Source organism: Quercus suber, unplaced genomic scaffold (assembly GCF_002906115.3).
Source record: "Quercus suber isolate HL8 unplaced genomic scaffold, Cork oak 2.0 scaffold_857, whole genome shotgun sequence".
Classification (NCBI taxonomy): domain Eukaryota; kingdom Viridiplantae; phylum Streptophyta; class Magnoliopsida; order Fagales; family Fagaceae; genus Quercus; species Quercus suber.
This window is the reverse complement of record NW_027070287.1, coordinates 114,741-127,929: the sequence shown is the minus strand read 5'-3', so window position 1 is coordinate 127,929 and position 13,189 is coordinate 114,741. Positions and strand designations below refer to the sequence as shown.

Here is a 13,189-nt window from a genome sequence, read left to right as displayed (position 1 = left end):
ATTTATATTTATCGCAGTCTGCACGCGGAGAGACACACAGTCACCGAAGGTCATCAAACCAAACCCAAAACTCAAAAAACTACAAAACTATTGGATCGTTTCTGAATATGTTGCAGAACACTTGCTAACGTTTCCAAAACTTCGATCTCTCACATTAACACTCCATTTATATCTTTCTCTATCAATTTTTGGGTTTGTTTGCACTTTGCAGAGAGAGAGAGAGAGAGAGAGAGAGAGAGAGAGGAATCGAGTTTGTGGGTTTTGGAGATAAAACGATGGCTGCACCACCAGCAAAGGCTCGTGCCGATTATGATTACCTCATCAAGCTTCTACTTATTGGCGACAGTGGTTAGTCTTCTTTTTCTTTTGTGAGATAGAAACTTTGAGATCTTTTTTTTTTTTTTAATAATCTTTTTGTTCTTATAGATTTTAAATTTTGGTATGGGTGCATTACTGCATATGATTTGGTTTGTCAACAAATGGGTATTTGATCTCATTTTCTATTTGATTGGTTTTAGGCTGGTGGTTTCAATGAGATGGCTGTGATTTTTATGGGATTTTTTTTTTCCCTGATATCTTTGAGAAATGGGTTTGCTTGATTTTTGGTTTTCTCCAGCTTTGTGCTATAATTTCCTACATGCTTTATAAGTAGATGGCAAAATAAATATATGGAGGTGAAATCATAATGGAGGCAAGGCTTGCTAAATCTCTGGGGCTAAATTTTGATGGGTTTGCACTGGACAATTTTTTTTTTGGTTGAGAGAGAGAGAGAGAGATTGCTATGAACATCTCTATTGTGTTGTGCAGCCAAATGTGATGTATGATGAGTTATGTACAAGTTTGTTGGCATCATGTGTATGATATCTTCTACTGCAGAATTGGAAAATATGATCAGCTCCGTGTTATATTAGTGATGTTAAAAGCTTGAGGATTGTTTGTTTGTATTGTTTTCTTCTTTTTAAGCTCCTAAATCATGCAAAAGCCTTCTCTTGTTAAATTACCAAATCTTGTTTTGCGGGTTCTTGGTTTTTACTTTTGTTACTTGGTTGCAGGTCGAGTGTCATGGATCCCTAGTCTTGATCTTTTGATTATGGATTCACCCAATGTAACACAATCTCTAAATATATTATTCATTTTTATCAAACGTATTTGACTTTAGGTCATGTTACTTGGCATTTCTACCATTCTAGACAATGCATCCTTGACTTAGCATCATATCTGCACACAAGATTTTAGCTAGTGTTTAAATATAAGGATGGTCTCTGTTCTACATGCCTCCTTTTTAAGCTGGTCATAGGCACTTGAATATTATGTTAAAACAAAGCACTTCAAATTGCCAATGGCCTAGTAGCATCTGCTGAGTTTCTCATGGAGGTTGCCAGGGTTCAAACTCCTAGAGGGCATCTGGCCTATGGCCTTAGGTAGAAACCTATATACCTAGTAGACCCCCCTCCCAAAAAAAAAAAAAATATATATATATATATATACAGCGAAAAAAGAGGACTTCAAATTCCTGAAAATGGCCAAACGTAACATGACAGTTTTTGTTTTTTGTTTTTTTTTTTTTTTTTTTTTTTTTTTTTTACATGACAGTTTTTGTTTTTTGTTTTTTTTTTTTTTTTTGTTTTGTTTTGTCTTGGTTATTTGACATTCTTATCAAATCTCTGCAGGTGTGGGCAAGAGTTGTTTGCTTTTGCGCTTTTCTGATGGTTCCTTCACAACCAGTTTTATTACCACCATTGGGTTTGTATCCCTTGGAACTTCAGTTTTTATCCAATTATTAATTTTGCAAATTTGCACCTAGCAAAAACTGATACCAAGATGAGGATCATGGGTAACTAATTGTGGCACCTCTTATGTGAATAGGGAAAAAATTAAGGACACTTGAATGATTGTTGGCCTTTAGATTCATTCTATTTATATTACAACATAAAAGACTTCAATAAATTGATGAAATGTTCTCAAAATTTCAGATGCTATATAATCAATTGGTCATGCTCATAATTATTCTAGACACCTCTTTTGTTGAGGGTCGTGACTTACATGCACCTTGCTGTGATGGCTTGAGGTTGAGAACTTGCATATACATGCATTTATATCTGTCTTGGTATTTCTTGTGATTTCAATATTAAATTTTCACAACAGCATAGATTTTAAGATAAGAACCATTGAGCTTGATGGCAAACGAATTAAATTGCAAATCTGGGATACAGCTGGTCAGGAGCGGTTTCGAACTATCACAACAGGTTTGTGTTTTGGATTTTTGTTTGTTGCGTCTTTGATTTCAACGTGGGTAGATTGTTGCTAGTTTGTCTCCTCATTATTTGCAGATGAGTGTTTCCTTGGACAATTGAAGCATTGTCCATATTCCAGCCTTGACATTTTAAACCCACCCAGCTGTTGAGCTTTTCAATTAGAGAATTAAGAAAGGTTGCATTTGGATTTTTGGTTTTAAAGTCAAGGGATTTTTAAGAAAAATAACTAATATAAAATTCTTGATATAAATTTAACAACACATGGTGATGTGAATTTTAGGGATTTTGCTCAAACAAAAACAGTTGTGACATGATGGATTTGAAATGATATCTTAAACCTAATTATTTCAAACCCACATATTAATAAAGCTCCAAGCCCTCCACCAATTTCACCAATAGGAAAAAAAATTTGGCATTTCATACTCTATTCAAGTCATTTAAACTGAAAATTCAAATTCAAATCCTTCGTTATAAATACCTCTGTCCAAATGAACCAAAAAGCATATTTTCTTAAACCCTGAAATGCAAATGTAGTAGCTCAAAGTAGTTGTGATACCATCTGGTTGATATCAGACCTTTGATGAAGTCCCACCGTGTATTTGGTTCCTAAACATTTGTGCTTGCTGGCATATAAATGGGAGGTCTGATATATACTTGTAAAGATGGTTCATTTTTATATGAATTGCATCTTGCATTATCTTTAGATTGTAGAGGAGTTTGCTTATGTTATTTATATCTTTTGCAGCTTACTATCGAGGAGCCATGGGTATTTTGCTGGTGTATGATGTTACTGATGAGTCATCTTTTAACAGTAACTTCTCTTCCTTTCTCTTCCTGTTTTAGTCTCAGCATTTGGAATTTGCATAGCAATTGCTAAGTTTGATAAGTTTATAGTATATTTTCATTTAGAGTTGGTGATTGTTGTGCCAGTTGTGGTGCCTTTTTCTTTTTTGAGCTATTGCAATTAATTCTATCTCTTTCAATTCTTTATGGAGCTGACCCATCTCTTTCTGTTCAGACATTAAGAACTGGATTCGCAACATTGAACAACATGCATCCGACAATGTTAACAAGATACTGGTGGGAAATAAGGCTGACATGGATGAAAGCAAAAGGGTAGGTGTTTTGTGATTAATCAACTTGCAGCAAATTCTGCCTTTTCACATGGTGGGCTGGATGCCAAGTTCATTATTGGGCTTTTCTATTGCATGACTTGCGTAACTGGTGCAGTATATACCATCCTGCATGCAATCACCTTAAAAGTATGAGAGAAGGATGACTTGTGGATCAATATGTGAGTCTGTAGCCTTAAAAGCTTGGGTGCTGACTGGGCTTGTATATGATCCTCTCCTCATTCTCTCTATCTCTGTCTGTATTTGTGTGCGTGACCATGTGTTCTATAATGTTTACTTAATGTTTCCCTTTCTTTCTCTAGGCTGTGCCTACCTCTAAGGGTCAGGCTCTTGCTGATGAGTATGGCATCAAGTTCTTTGAAACTGTAAGTCACAATATACTATCAAGATGTAATCTACTTTTGAAATACCAGTTGTTCTGTTCTGCTCATACCAAAAGAAATATTCTGCAGAGTGCAAAGACGAATTTGAATGTGGAGGAGGTTTTCTTTTCTATAGCAAGGGATATTAAGCGAAGGCTTGCAGAAACTGATTCCAAAGTTGAGGTATGTTTTGTGTGTGTGGTTCCAAATCCCTTTTTGACTCTGTGATCTATTCTTTTTCTCTTCTTAAAAAGCAGTAGATTTGTGCCATCAAACATGGTTATTTCATTTTCTTTTCTTAAAAAACATCAAATTCTAATAGACTTTTTATCTTGTCTGGTGCTTTCAGCCTCAAACTCTCAAGATTAACAAGCCAGACCAGACACAGAATGGTGGTCAAGCTACACAAAGGTCAAGTTGCTGTGGTTCATAATGAAGAATATTGGGAATTTTCTGATAGTGGCACTCATTTAGGTGTATTAGCGATTCTGATGACATTATGTAGGGTTCGTGTATCTGTCCTGTTATTTTTTTAATGTACCAACCTTAGTGTGTGTGTGTATTTTTTTCACTGAAGCGGAGTCCAAAATATGCCATTCTAAAAAGAAAAATGTTGTTTTGCCACAAGAGTGGTGTTCTTTATCTGAAGAGGAGGATGTAATGGCAGTATTTTTATTCATACTCCCTCTTAGAATATTACTTTTCTTTTGGGAGTAAAATTCATCAAGAAATTTATGAACAAGTCCAAGTAAAACTGAACTTGTAATCCATGCCTCCAGAACTACTCTGAACTTCTTTTATTTGTTGCAAAAGTGACAAATACAACTCTTCAAAGTTGAATGGTCCTGAATATGCAAAATTTAGTTGGCCTTCTTTGCCAGGTTGAAAACTATCTTGTTTCCTTATATGATTCTTCGAAAAGCCAAATTGGATGTATGGTTGAATATACCAATTACTTCAATTTTTTCCCTAACAAAAAATTGGACAACATATTTACAACACTCTTGTTTTGAGTTATGGTGGGTTGCAGTATGATTTCCTTTATTTTAGTTTGACATATGGTGATTTAAAACATAAGATTTTTTTTTTCTTCTTTTTCATGTCAATCTGAATTTGGTATACGCTATCTCACACATACTAACTATCAAAAAAGAAATGCAATTTGTCAAGAGCCTTGTAACTCAAAACCTCAAATGATTAGTGTAGAGGCAAAAAGCCCAAGAAAACATGTCCACATATGTGGTGGGCTTGAGGCCCAGGCCAAGGATAAGGAATCATCTGAAGATGGGAAAGTACTATAGAAATGGCTCATGGTAATAGGTGGAGAGAACAATGTTGGTCATAGTAGTTTAGGAAACTTTGCTGAGGATGAGTTCCTTCTTGGCTACCCAACACCGAGGTCCGAAGATGTGATTTATTGACAAGGGCAACCTTCTAGACCATTTTGTGGAGAAAGATAAGTATTAAAGATAAACAAAGAAGAGTATAATCATGAAATATCTTTAAGAAAAGCTGCTACATTCGCATTAAATGCCCTACAACTAACACTCTTACCGCATTAATGAGGAAGTGATACTTAAACAATGGTTTTCAACCTTACAGCTATTACCTAAAAACTTTGGGAAGGGGTTGATAGGATAAAAATCAACACCAGCAAATTTGACCTACATGTGGATGGTGAAGATGAAAGGGAAACGTAGTATATAACGTAAGAGAAAACAAAAGGAAAAGAGGGAGAGAAGACTGTAATAATCTGAAACTACTTCTGTAACCATTATCATTCAATATATACAAGAGCAGAGCTTCTTGGACTGTGCCGAGGACAAATTTTCTTATTCAAACATACTCTTATTTTGTTTGATAGTCTTATAAACCAAGTCTAACTGTTGTTTCATTCATTGAAACCCAGTTCTTCGACCAACTTTCTACAAATTTATTGTTTTGAGCTTATTGGGCTTGAATCCAATTACCTTTTGGGCTGAGATTCAAATCTAGTCCTTACAATTAGTATTTCTTGATATTTCTAACAAAGACATTCAGATTCAAAAATATAATAGGAAAAAAAAAATTCAAATTTTAACATAAGAAGGGGAAAGTAGATTAATTAACAAACCCGAATAACATTTAGTATTAAACTCATGATAAACCCAAAAGTAAAGGTATTATAAAAATATTGTGAGATTTTATTATACTCTTAAACTTTGACTATTTCAATTGGAATATAGTTGAGTGAAGCAATTTTTCTAAAATCAATTAAGTTGTAGGAAAATTCAATCCCATAGGGAAATTCTATCCTAGAAGATTGGAGGAATCTTCTGCAGCCCATTTGGTGGGGTCTATGTTATTATTATTATGATAGTTTCTTGATTTTGTAAGTCTTACTTGTCACAAAAGGTTATGACGATCTTTGCAATTGTTCAATTGCTTAGTTAACTAAATGGTCGTGCATTAGAAGGAAGGATCATGTTAAGTTTTAAAAAAAATTTAAGTGTAGGCATAAAATATAGAAACCAGATTGACTTAGACTATGTTTGATATTAGCTTATAAACTCAACTTTTTAGCTTTTATATACAGATTATAAAAATCTCATTTTTTTTTTCTTGCATTTTCTCACTTTTTCAAAAAAATTTAAGATACAACTATACTTTAGGATACTTTCAATAAAAAGTTTTCAGCGAAAAACTAGATAAGATGTTCCTAAACTAATACTAACAGTAGTATCTAACTTATTTTCTGTCCTTTCAATTGTTTTGTTGACTAAACTAGCAATTAGTGTAGAAAGATTAAGTGGCCGTGCATTTGGGGGAATTACTGAATGGGTCATGCTGCATTAGTGGGAACTAGGAAGGACCGACTTGTTTGACCATCATGGGGAAGGGCCAATTGGGCAGCTCCTTGATGTTCATATCAAAGAGTTCAAACCAAATACAAAGGACTTAAACTTAAAATTAAAAAATTTGTGATTTTTTATTTTATTTTATTGAGATTTCAAAGTAAAATGTTTTGGAAAAATATATATATTTTCAAGGAAACAATTTGTTTTCAAGTGGTTTAATTGCGTTCCTGAAAATAATTTGAAAAATATTTACAACAATCTTGTTTTGAGTTATGGTAAGTCGCAATATGATTTACTTTAATTTATTTTGACGTAGGGTGGTTTAAAACGTGAAATTTTTTTGTGTCCATATAAAAGGGAAAAATTACAACACTTTACTTCCTAATATAAAGTCTACATCAAGCCTTCATTTGTCTTCTTATGGTTAATATATCTCATTTTATTATAAACCATGAGTCGGAATTCATGATTTTGATTTAGGGTATGTTTGGTAGACTGTAAAAGGCGTTATAATGTAATAGTTATTCATATGGTTTAGATATTCTTTAATTTGGTTGTGTTTTTATTTTAGGGCATGTTTGGTAGACTGTAAAAGGCGTTATAATGTAATAGTTATTCATATGGTTTAGATATTCTTTAATTTGGTTGTGTTTTTATTACAAAGAATAATCATTCCTTATGAATAGCTATTCTTCAAAATGAGGAATAACTATTCCTCTTTAAAAGGTGGTATTAGTTATTCCTTAGTAAGTGTAATTGTGGGGAGAAAATGGCCCAGCCCAACATAATGGGCCAAAAGCCCATAGGAGAGCTATTTTGCGACCGAGAAAAAGGAGATGGAAAAAGCAGGGCCCATCTGGAAGTGGGACCCTCAGAAGTAAGAATTATTACAATTCGAAAAGGATATCTCCTGTCCGAAGAGGTTGTAATCCTCTGACGCAAATATTATAAATCAATTGAGTGTGTGAAAGGCCAAAATGACCTTCTGAGGACTCCACCTGATTAAGATAAGCTCTGAGTATGCTGGGAAACGATAAGGATGGAGAAATATCTAAGGGGAAAGCTGCTACCACCGTATTTAATACTCTGCAGCAACTTTTCTGGCTGCATTTATGTGGAGAAGACCCTTGAACAGTACATCCTAACCTACCGCCACTCACACAGAGCTAAAAGAAGATGTTTGACGTGACATGTACTCAAGCAAACTCATGGATTAGGAACAAGCGGACGATGGAGATGAAGAGAAGGGTGGCTATATAAAGGAAGGAGGCTCCTAACGAGAGAGGGAGGGAGAAAGAAGAACAAAAAGAGAAATAGAGAACTTGACTGTAACCCTAAGACCTTTGTTCATCAGATAAAAAATAATATAACTCTTCGGCTTTTCAGATTTTACGTGTAAATTCATGTTGGCTTGTGTTTGAAAGTTGTGATTCGTTGTTGTCAATCCAATACTTAACCTAGCTCTTTCACCCATACTCTACAAATTTATTGTTTTGGGCTTGGGCCACAAATCCTAACCCTTCAGTAGTATCTAACTTATTTTCTGTCCTTTCAATTGTTTTGTTGACTAAACTAGCAATTAGTGTAGAAAGATTAAGTGGCCGTGCATTTGGGGGAATTACTGAATGGGTCATGCTGCATTAGTGGGAACTAGGAAGGACCCACTTGTTCGACCATCATGGGGAAGGGCCAATTGGGCAGCTCCTTGATGTTCATATCAAAGAGTTCAAACCAAATACAAAGGACTTAAACTTAAAATTAAAAAATTTGTGATTTTTTATTTTATTTTATTGAGATTTCAAAGTAAAATGTTTTGGAAAAATATATATATTTTCAAGGAAACAATTTGTTTTCAAGTGGTTTAATTGCGTTCCTGAAAATAATTTGAAAAATATTTACAACAATCTTGTTTTGAGTTATGGTAAGTCGCAATATGATTTACTTTAATTTATTTTGACGTAGGGTGGTTTAAAACGTGAAATTTTTTTGTGTCCATATAAAAGGGAAAAATTACAACACTTTACTTCCTAATATAAGGTCTACATCAAGCCTTCATTTGTCTTCTTATGGTTAATATATCTCATTTTATTATAAACCATGAGTCAGAATTCATGATTTTGATTTAGGGCATGTTTGGTAGACTGTAAAAGGCGTTATAATGTAATAGTTATTCATATGGTTTAGATATTCTTTAATTTGGTTGTGTTTTTATTACAAAGAATAATCATTCCTTATGAATAGCTATTCTTCAAAATGAGGAATAACTATTCCTCTTTAAAAGGTGGTATTAGTTATTCCTTAGTAAGTGTAATTGTGGGGAGAAAATGGCCCAGCCCAACATAATGGGCCAAAAGCCCATAGGAGAGCTATTTTGCGACCGAGAAAAAGGAGATGGAAAAAGCAGGGCCCATCTGGAAGTGGGACCCTCAGAAGTAAGAATTATTACAATTCGAAAAGGATATCTCCTGTCCGAAGAGGTTGTAATCCTCTGACGCAAATATTATAAATCAATTGAGTGTGTGAAAGGCCAAAATGACCTTCTGAGGACTCCACCTGATTAAGATAAGCTCTGAGTATGCTGGGAAACGATAAGGATGGAGAAATATCTAAGGGGAAAGCTGCTACCACCGTATTTAATACTCTGCAGCAACTTTTCTGGCTGCATTTATGTGGAGAAGACCCTTGAACAGTACATCCTAACCTACCGCCACTCACACAGAGCTAAAAGAAGATGTTTGACGTGACATGTACTCAAGCAAACTCATGGATTAGGAACAAGCGGACGATGGAGATGAAGAGAAGGGTGGCTATATAAAGGAAGGAGGCTCCTAACGAGAGAGGGAGGGAGAAAGAAGAACAAAAAGAGAAATAGAGAACTTGACTGTAACCCTAAGACCTTTGTTCATCAGATAAAAAATAATATAACTCTTCGGCTTTTCAGATTTTACGTGTAAATTCATGTTGGCTTGTGTTTGAAAGTTGTGATTCGTTGTTGTCAATCCAATACTTAACCTAGCTCTTTCACCCATACTCTACAAATTTATTGTTTTGGGCTTGGGCCACAAATCCTAACCCTGCAATTGGCGCCGTCTATGGGAAAAGCTTGAGTGTAAAGGGAAGTAGCAGCAGTTGATCATGGCTGAACCAGGAAAACAACCGGCAGAGTCTGGGGCGTCCCAAGATATTGATCATTTTCTCAATTTGGAGCGGAGGCAAGACCGTGAAGGCAGTGTGCATACTACACACACTGAACGAACTCAACCTCATGGTGGAAGTCATGTTTCTCATGCAGAGAAAAACAGCATGCAAATAGAGATTGAAAGGTTAAGAAGGGAGCTGCGCCATGCGAAAAGAAAACGTGTTGCCTCGCACTTTGATGATGACTCAGGTGACGGACAAGACATCACCTATGAGCAGAGGTCTCGAACTCCAATCAGCGAATCTTTTTCATATAAGGATGAGCACCCTCGTAAGAAGCAACCTCAAGGGCCACCACATGGAGGGGTGGGCAATGATGCCATGAGCAAGGCTTTGAATCAAATCTCCAGGTCACCTTTCGCGCGCAGGATTGAAGGAGCGAAGCTTCCTCAGCGTTTTAACCAGCCAACCTTTACTATTTACAATGGTAAAACTGACCCTGTAGAACATGTGAGCCATTTTAACCAAAGGATGGATGTCTACTCCAGAGATGAAACTCTGATGTGCAAGGTATTCCCTTCTAGTCTTGGACCCGTGGCCATGAGGTGGTTTGATAACCTGAAAGCAGACTCCATCGATTCTTATCAAGAGCTCACTCAAGCTTTTGGTTCACGTTTCGTCACATGCCGAAGGGTGGCCAGGCCCTTGTCTTCTCTGCTATCCTTAAGCATGCGTAAAGTGCTAAGATGCTTGACGTGACATGTACTCAAGCAAACTCATGGATGAGGAACAAGTGGATGATGGAGATGAAGAGAAGGGTGGCTATATAAAGGAAGGAGGCTCCTAACGAGAGAGGGAGGGAGAAAGAAGAACAAAAAGAGAAAGAAAGAACTTGACTGTAACCCTAAGACCTTTGTTCATCAGATAAACAATAATATAACTCTTCGGAGGTTTTACGTGTAAATTCATGTTGGCTTGTGTTTGAAAGTTGTGATTCGTTGTTGTCAATCCAATACTTAACCTAGCTCTTTCACCCATACTCTACAAATTTATTGTTTTGGGCTTGGGCTACAAATCCTAACCATACAGTAATAATTTCAAAACTTAATATATTTCTAAATAAAAAAATTTTCCACATACATCTAACAATTATAAAAATAAAAAATTATAAAAAATAACACATGTCTCTTTTAAATTTAAAAATAACAATTTTTAAGGAGATATAATAGTATAAATAAGGTATTTCCTAAAATAAATGTTAAGTTTCATTCTAATGTTATAACTCACAACCAAACTAATGAATATGTTTAGTTATTACATTACAACACATTTTATTACTAGTAATAAAGATTACAATTTTTGTTGTAATCTCTATTTAGTGTACCAAACGTACCCTTAGTGCTTTTGTGGGAGGTTGATAATCTTAAAAACTCCCTCTATCATTTATATATATTTTTTGATTTCATTTGTATTTGTTAAATAGCGTCTGTATCATCCGCTAGAGAAAATTTTCTATAAAAATTATATATATATATATATATATATATATATGTATGTATGTATGTATATATGTTTGGTGATGCATCACTCACACTTGTGAGTTTTTTGGAAATTTCGTTGGGCAGTGACCTTCATCAATCAAAAACATTTTCTTGATAGCCAATAGAGCCAGCCCTTTTTCTTGTTGATGATGACAATTAAGTTGGCTGTCTAGAACCAGATCTGCCAATGTTTATTTAATCCCCCTCATTATGTCTTATCCAACTCTCACACTGTAGCTTCCTTATTATAGAGTAGTGGAGTGATCGATGTATCATATATTGCAGTGGTTATGTATTGTTTATTTATTTGGGGAATCATGTAACAGCTGCAATATTCTCAATCTCACACTATTATTTAACCTATTATAATTAACCACGTACCTTCATGTCCCCATAAATGTTTTCGAATCCAACAAGGTATATAACTTGGGGCAGTGTCCTTTCCTTTCATCTATTAGCCCATCCATTACTATCAAACCAACTTTACATCACACAGAATTTACCACCACATATCGATCATGTACAAACAAGCTGCTATGTCAATCTTTCACGCAAGATTTCTTGTCAAAATCTTTAATTGGTTCGATCCCTATGTTGTAACTCTTGCACCTTTCCCCAGTTGTACGTCGACGTTATCTATACATATATACGTACCGACAAAACAAGGATATTTTAGCCTAAATAATGAGAAAACTTAGTAGTATAAAAAAAATATATCTAATTTTCTTACTAAGAACAAACTTTACTCAATTAAAGATAGTAAGCTATCCAAACTTTACTCTTACTTCCTTTTTATTATCTTTGACTGCTATTTGTATTTGTTTACCATAAGCTATCCAAAGGTTCCAAACACTTTTGCGTATTGTATAAATTATGGGAAAAGTTCACAAGTACTCCAAGGCTACTAATTTAGAAACTATTTAAAAAAAAAAATTATGGAAAAAAAAATAACTAACTTTTTATGTTTATCATGAATGTGATATTAAAACTCTTTTAATAAATATTTTAACAATAACCATTAACGCGATCTATAATAATTACAATGCAATTATAGTAAATTCTACACAATCAAGACAAAATGTTAGAAAAATATAAAAGACTTGGAGAAATAACTTTTAAACAATACGTGTTAAATATACATATATATTTTTTGCTAAACAAAGTGAAAGGAAAATGGTGCTAAATATAGTTTGTGCTTAGTGAACCTAGTGGGTTATTTTATAGTTCAAGTGTAACTGCATCAACCCAATGGGTTATTTTTGTTTGTTTATTTTCTAAAAAATAGACAATGCTAAGTGCTAACTCCACTATTTTCCCCTCAAAAAAAAAAAACCACTATTTCGTATCAATTCACGCCACGTCACTATCTTAAAATACTCTCGATCTAGTCTGATCACCCATTCTTATAAAACCAAACCCAAATGCTTCCTCTCTCTTTCGCAGCTTAATTAGCTGAGACATGAAGAACAACAACATTAATCGCCGTCACATTACCGAGAAGCTCCGGCTCCTCGCCGCCGTAACTGCCGGCGCCATCATCGCCACACTCCTCTTAGTCGGCTTAAGCAGAACCCCCATTAACAACTCCAGCAACAACAACAATGACGACTCGCTCCTCTGCCCACTGAGCCAACCCAACTCGAACTCAAACTCAGCCGCCGCCACGACGACGCCGACTCAGTTCCTAGCCATTCTCCACTACGCCACGTCACGCGTGGTCCCACAGCAGACCCTCTCCGAGATCAAAATCTCCTTCAACATCCTCCAAATCCTCGCTCCTTGCAACTTCCTCGTATTCGGTCTCGGACACGACTCGCTCATGTGGGCATCGCTAAACCCACGTGGCACGACCTTGTTCCTCGAGGAAGATCCGAAGTGGGTCCAGACAGTTCTCAAACGCGCCCCTATCTTACGCGCCTCCAC

General features: G+C 35.4%; 2 protein-coding genes across 3 annotated transcripts; both read left to right on the top strand.

The window, feature by feature from the left end:
- Window positions 1–4,518, top strand: LOC112032275 (ras-related protein RABE1c). 2 transcript variants are annotated; one of them, XM_065767870.1, is made up of 8 exons: window positions 1–348; window positions 1,053–1,105; window positions 1,671–1,743; window positions 3,001–3,066; window positions 3,274–3,371; window positions 3,691–3,753; window positions 3,841–3,933; window positions 4,100–4,518. In XM_065767870.1, exons 1-8 carry the CDS (start codon window positions 276–278, stop codon window positions 4,181–4,183), a joined length of 603 nt encoding a protein of 200 aa, XP_065623942.1. In that variant the 5' UTR covers window positions 1–275; the 3' UTR covers window positions 4,184–4,518. The 2 variants fall into 2 exon arrangements, with proteins under 2 accessions (XP_065623942.1, XP_023920811.1); XM_024065043.2 differs by lacking the exon at window positions 1,053–1,105 and adding an exon at window positions 2,146–2,246 and having other exon boundaries at window positions 2–348.
- Window positions 4,519–12,671: 8,153 nt separating this feature from the next.
- LOC136061434 (arabinogalactan O-methyltransferase 2-like) lies at window positions 12,672–13,184 on the top strand (the record flags this gene model as incomplete). Its single annotated transcript, XM_065767874.1, has 1 exon — window positions 12,672–13,184. A coding segment is annotated over exon 1 (459 nt), but the record flags the coding sequence as incomplete, so codon positions are not given.
- Window positions 13,185–13,189: the final 5 nt, after the last annotated feature.

What these genes read in the sequence shown, in the direction of transcription:
- LOC112032275 (XM_024065043.2), top strand. Translation starts at nt 276, where the DNA reads ATGGCTGCACCACCAGCAAAGGCTCGTGCCGATTATGATTACCTCATC. An exon ending in TCTACTTATTGGCGACAGTG is followed by an intron (nt 349 to 1,670) that starts GTTAGTCTTCTT and finishes AAATCTCTGCAG; the next exon opens with GTGTGGGCAAGAGTTGTTTG. An exon ending in GCATCAAGTTCTTTGAAACT is followed by an intron (nt 3,754 to 3,840) that starts GTAAGTCACAAT and finishes AATATTCTGCAG; the next exon opens with AGTGCAAAGACGAATTTGAA.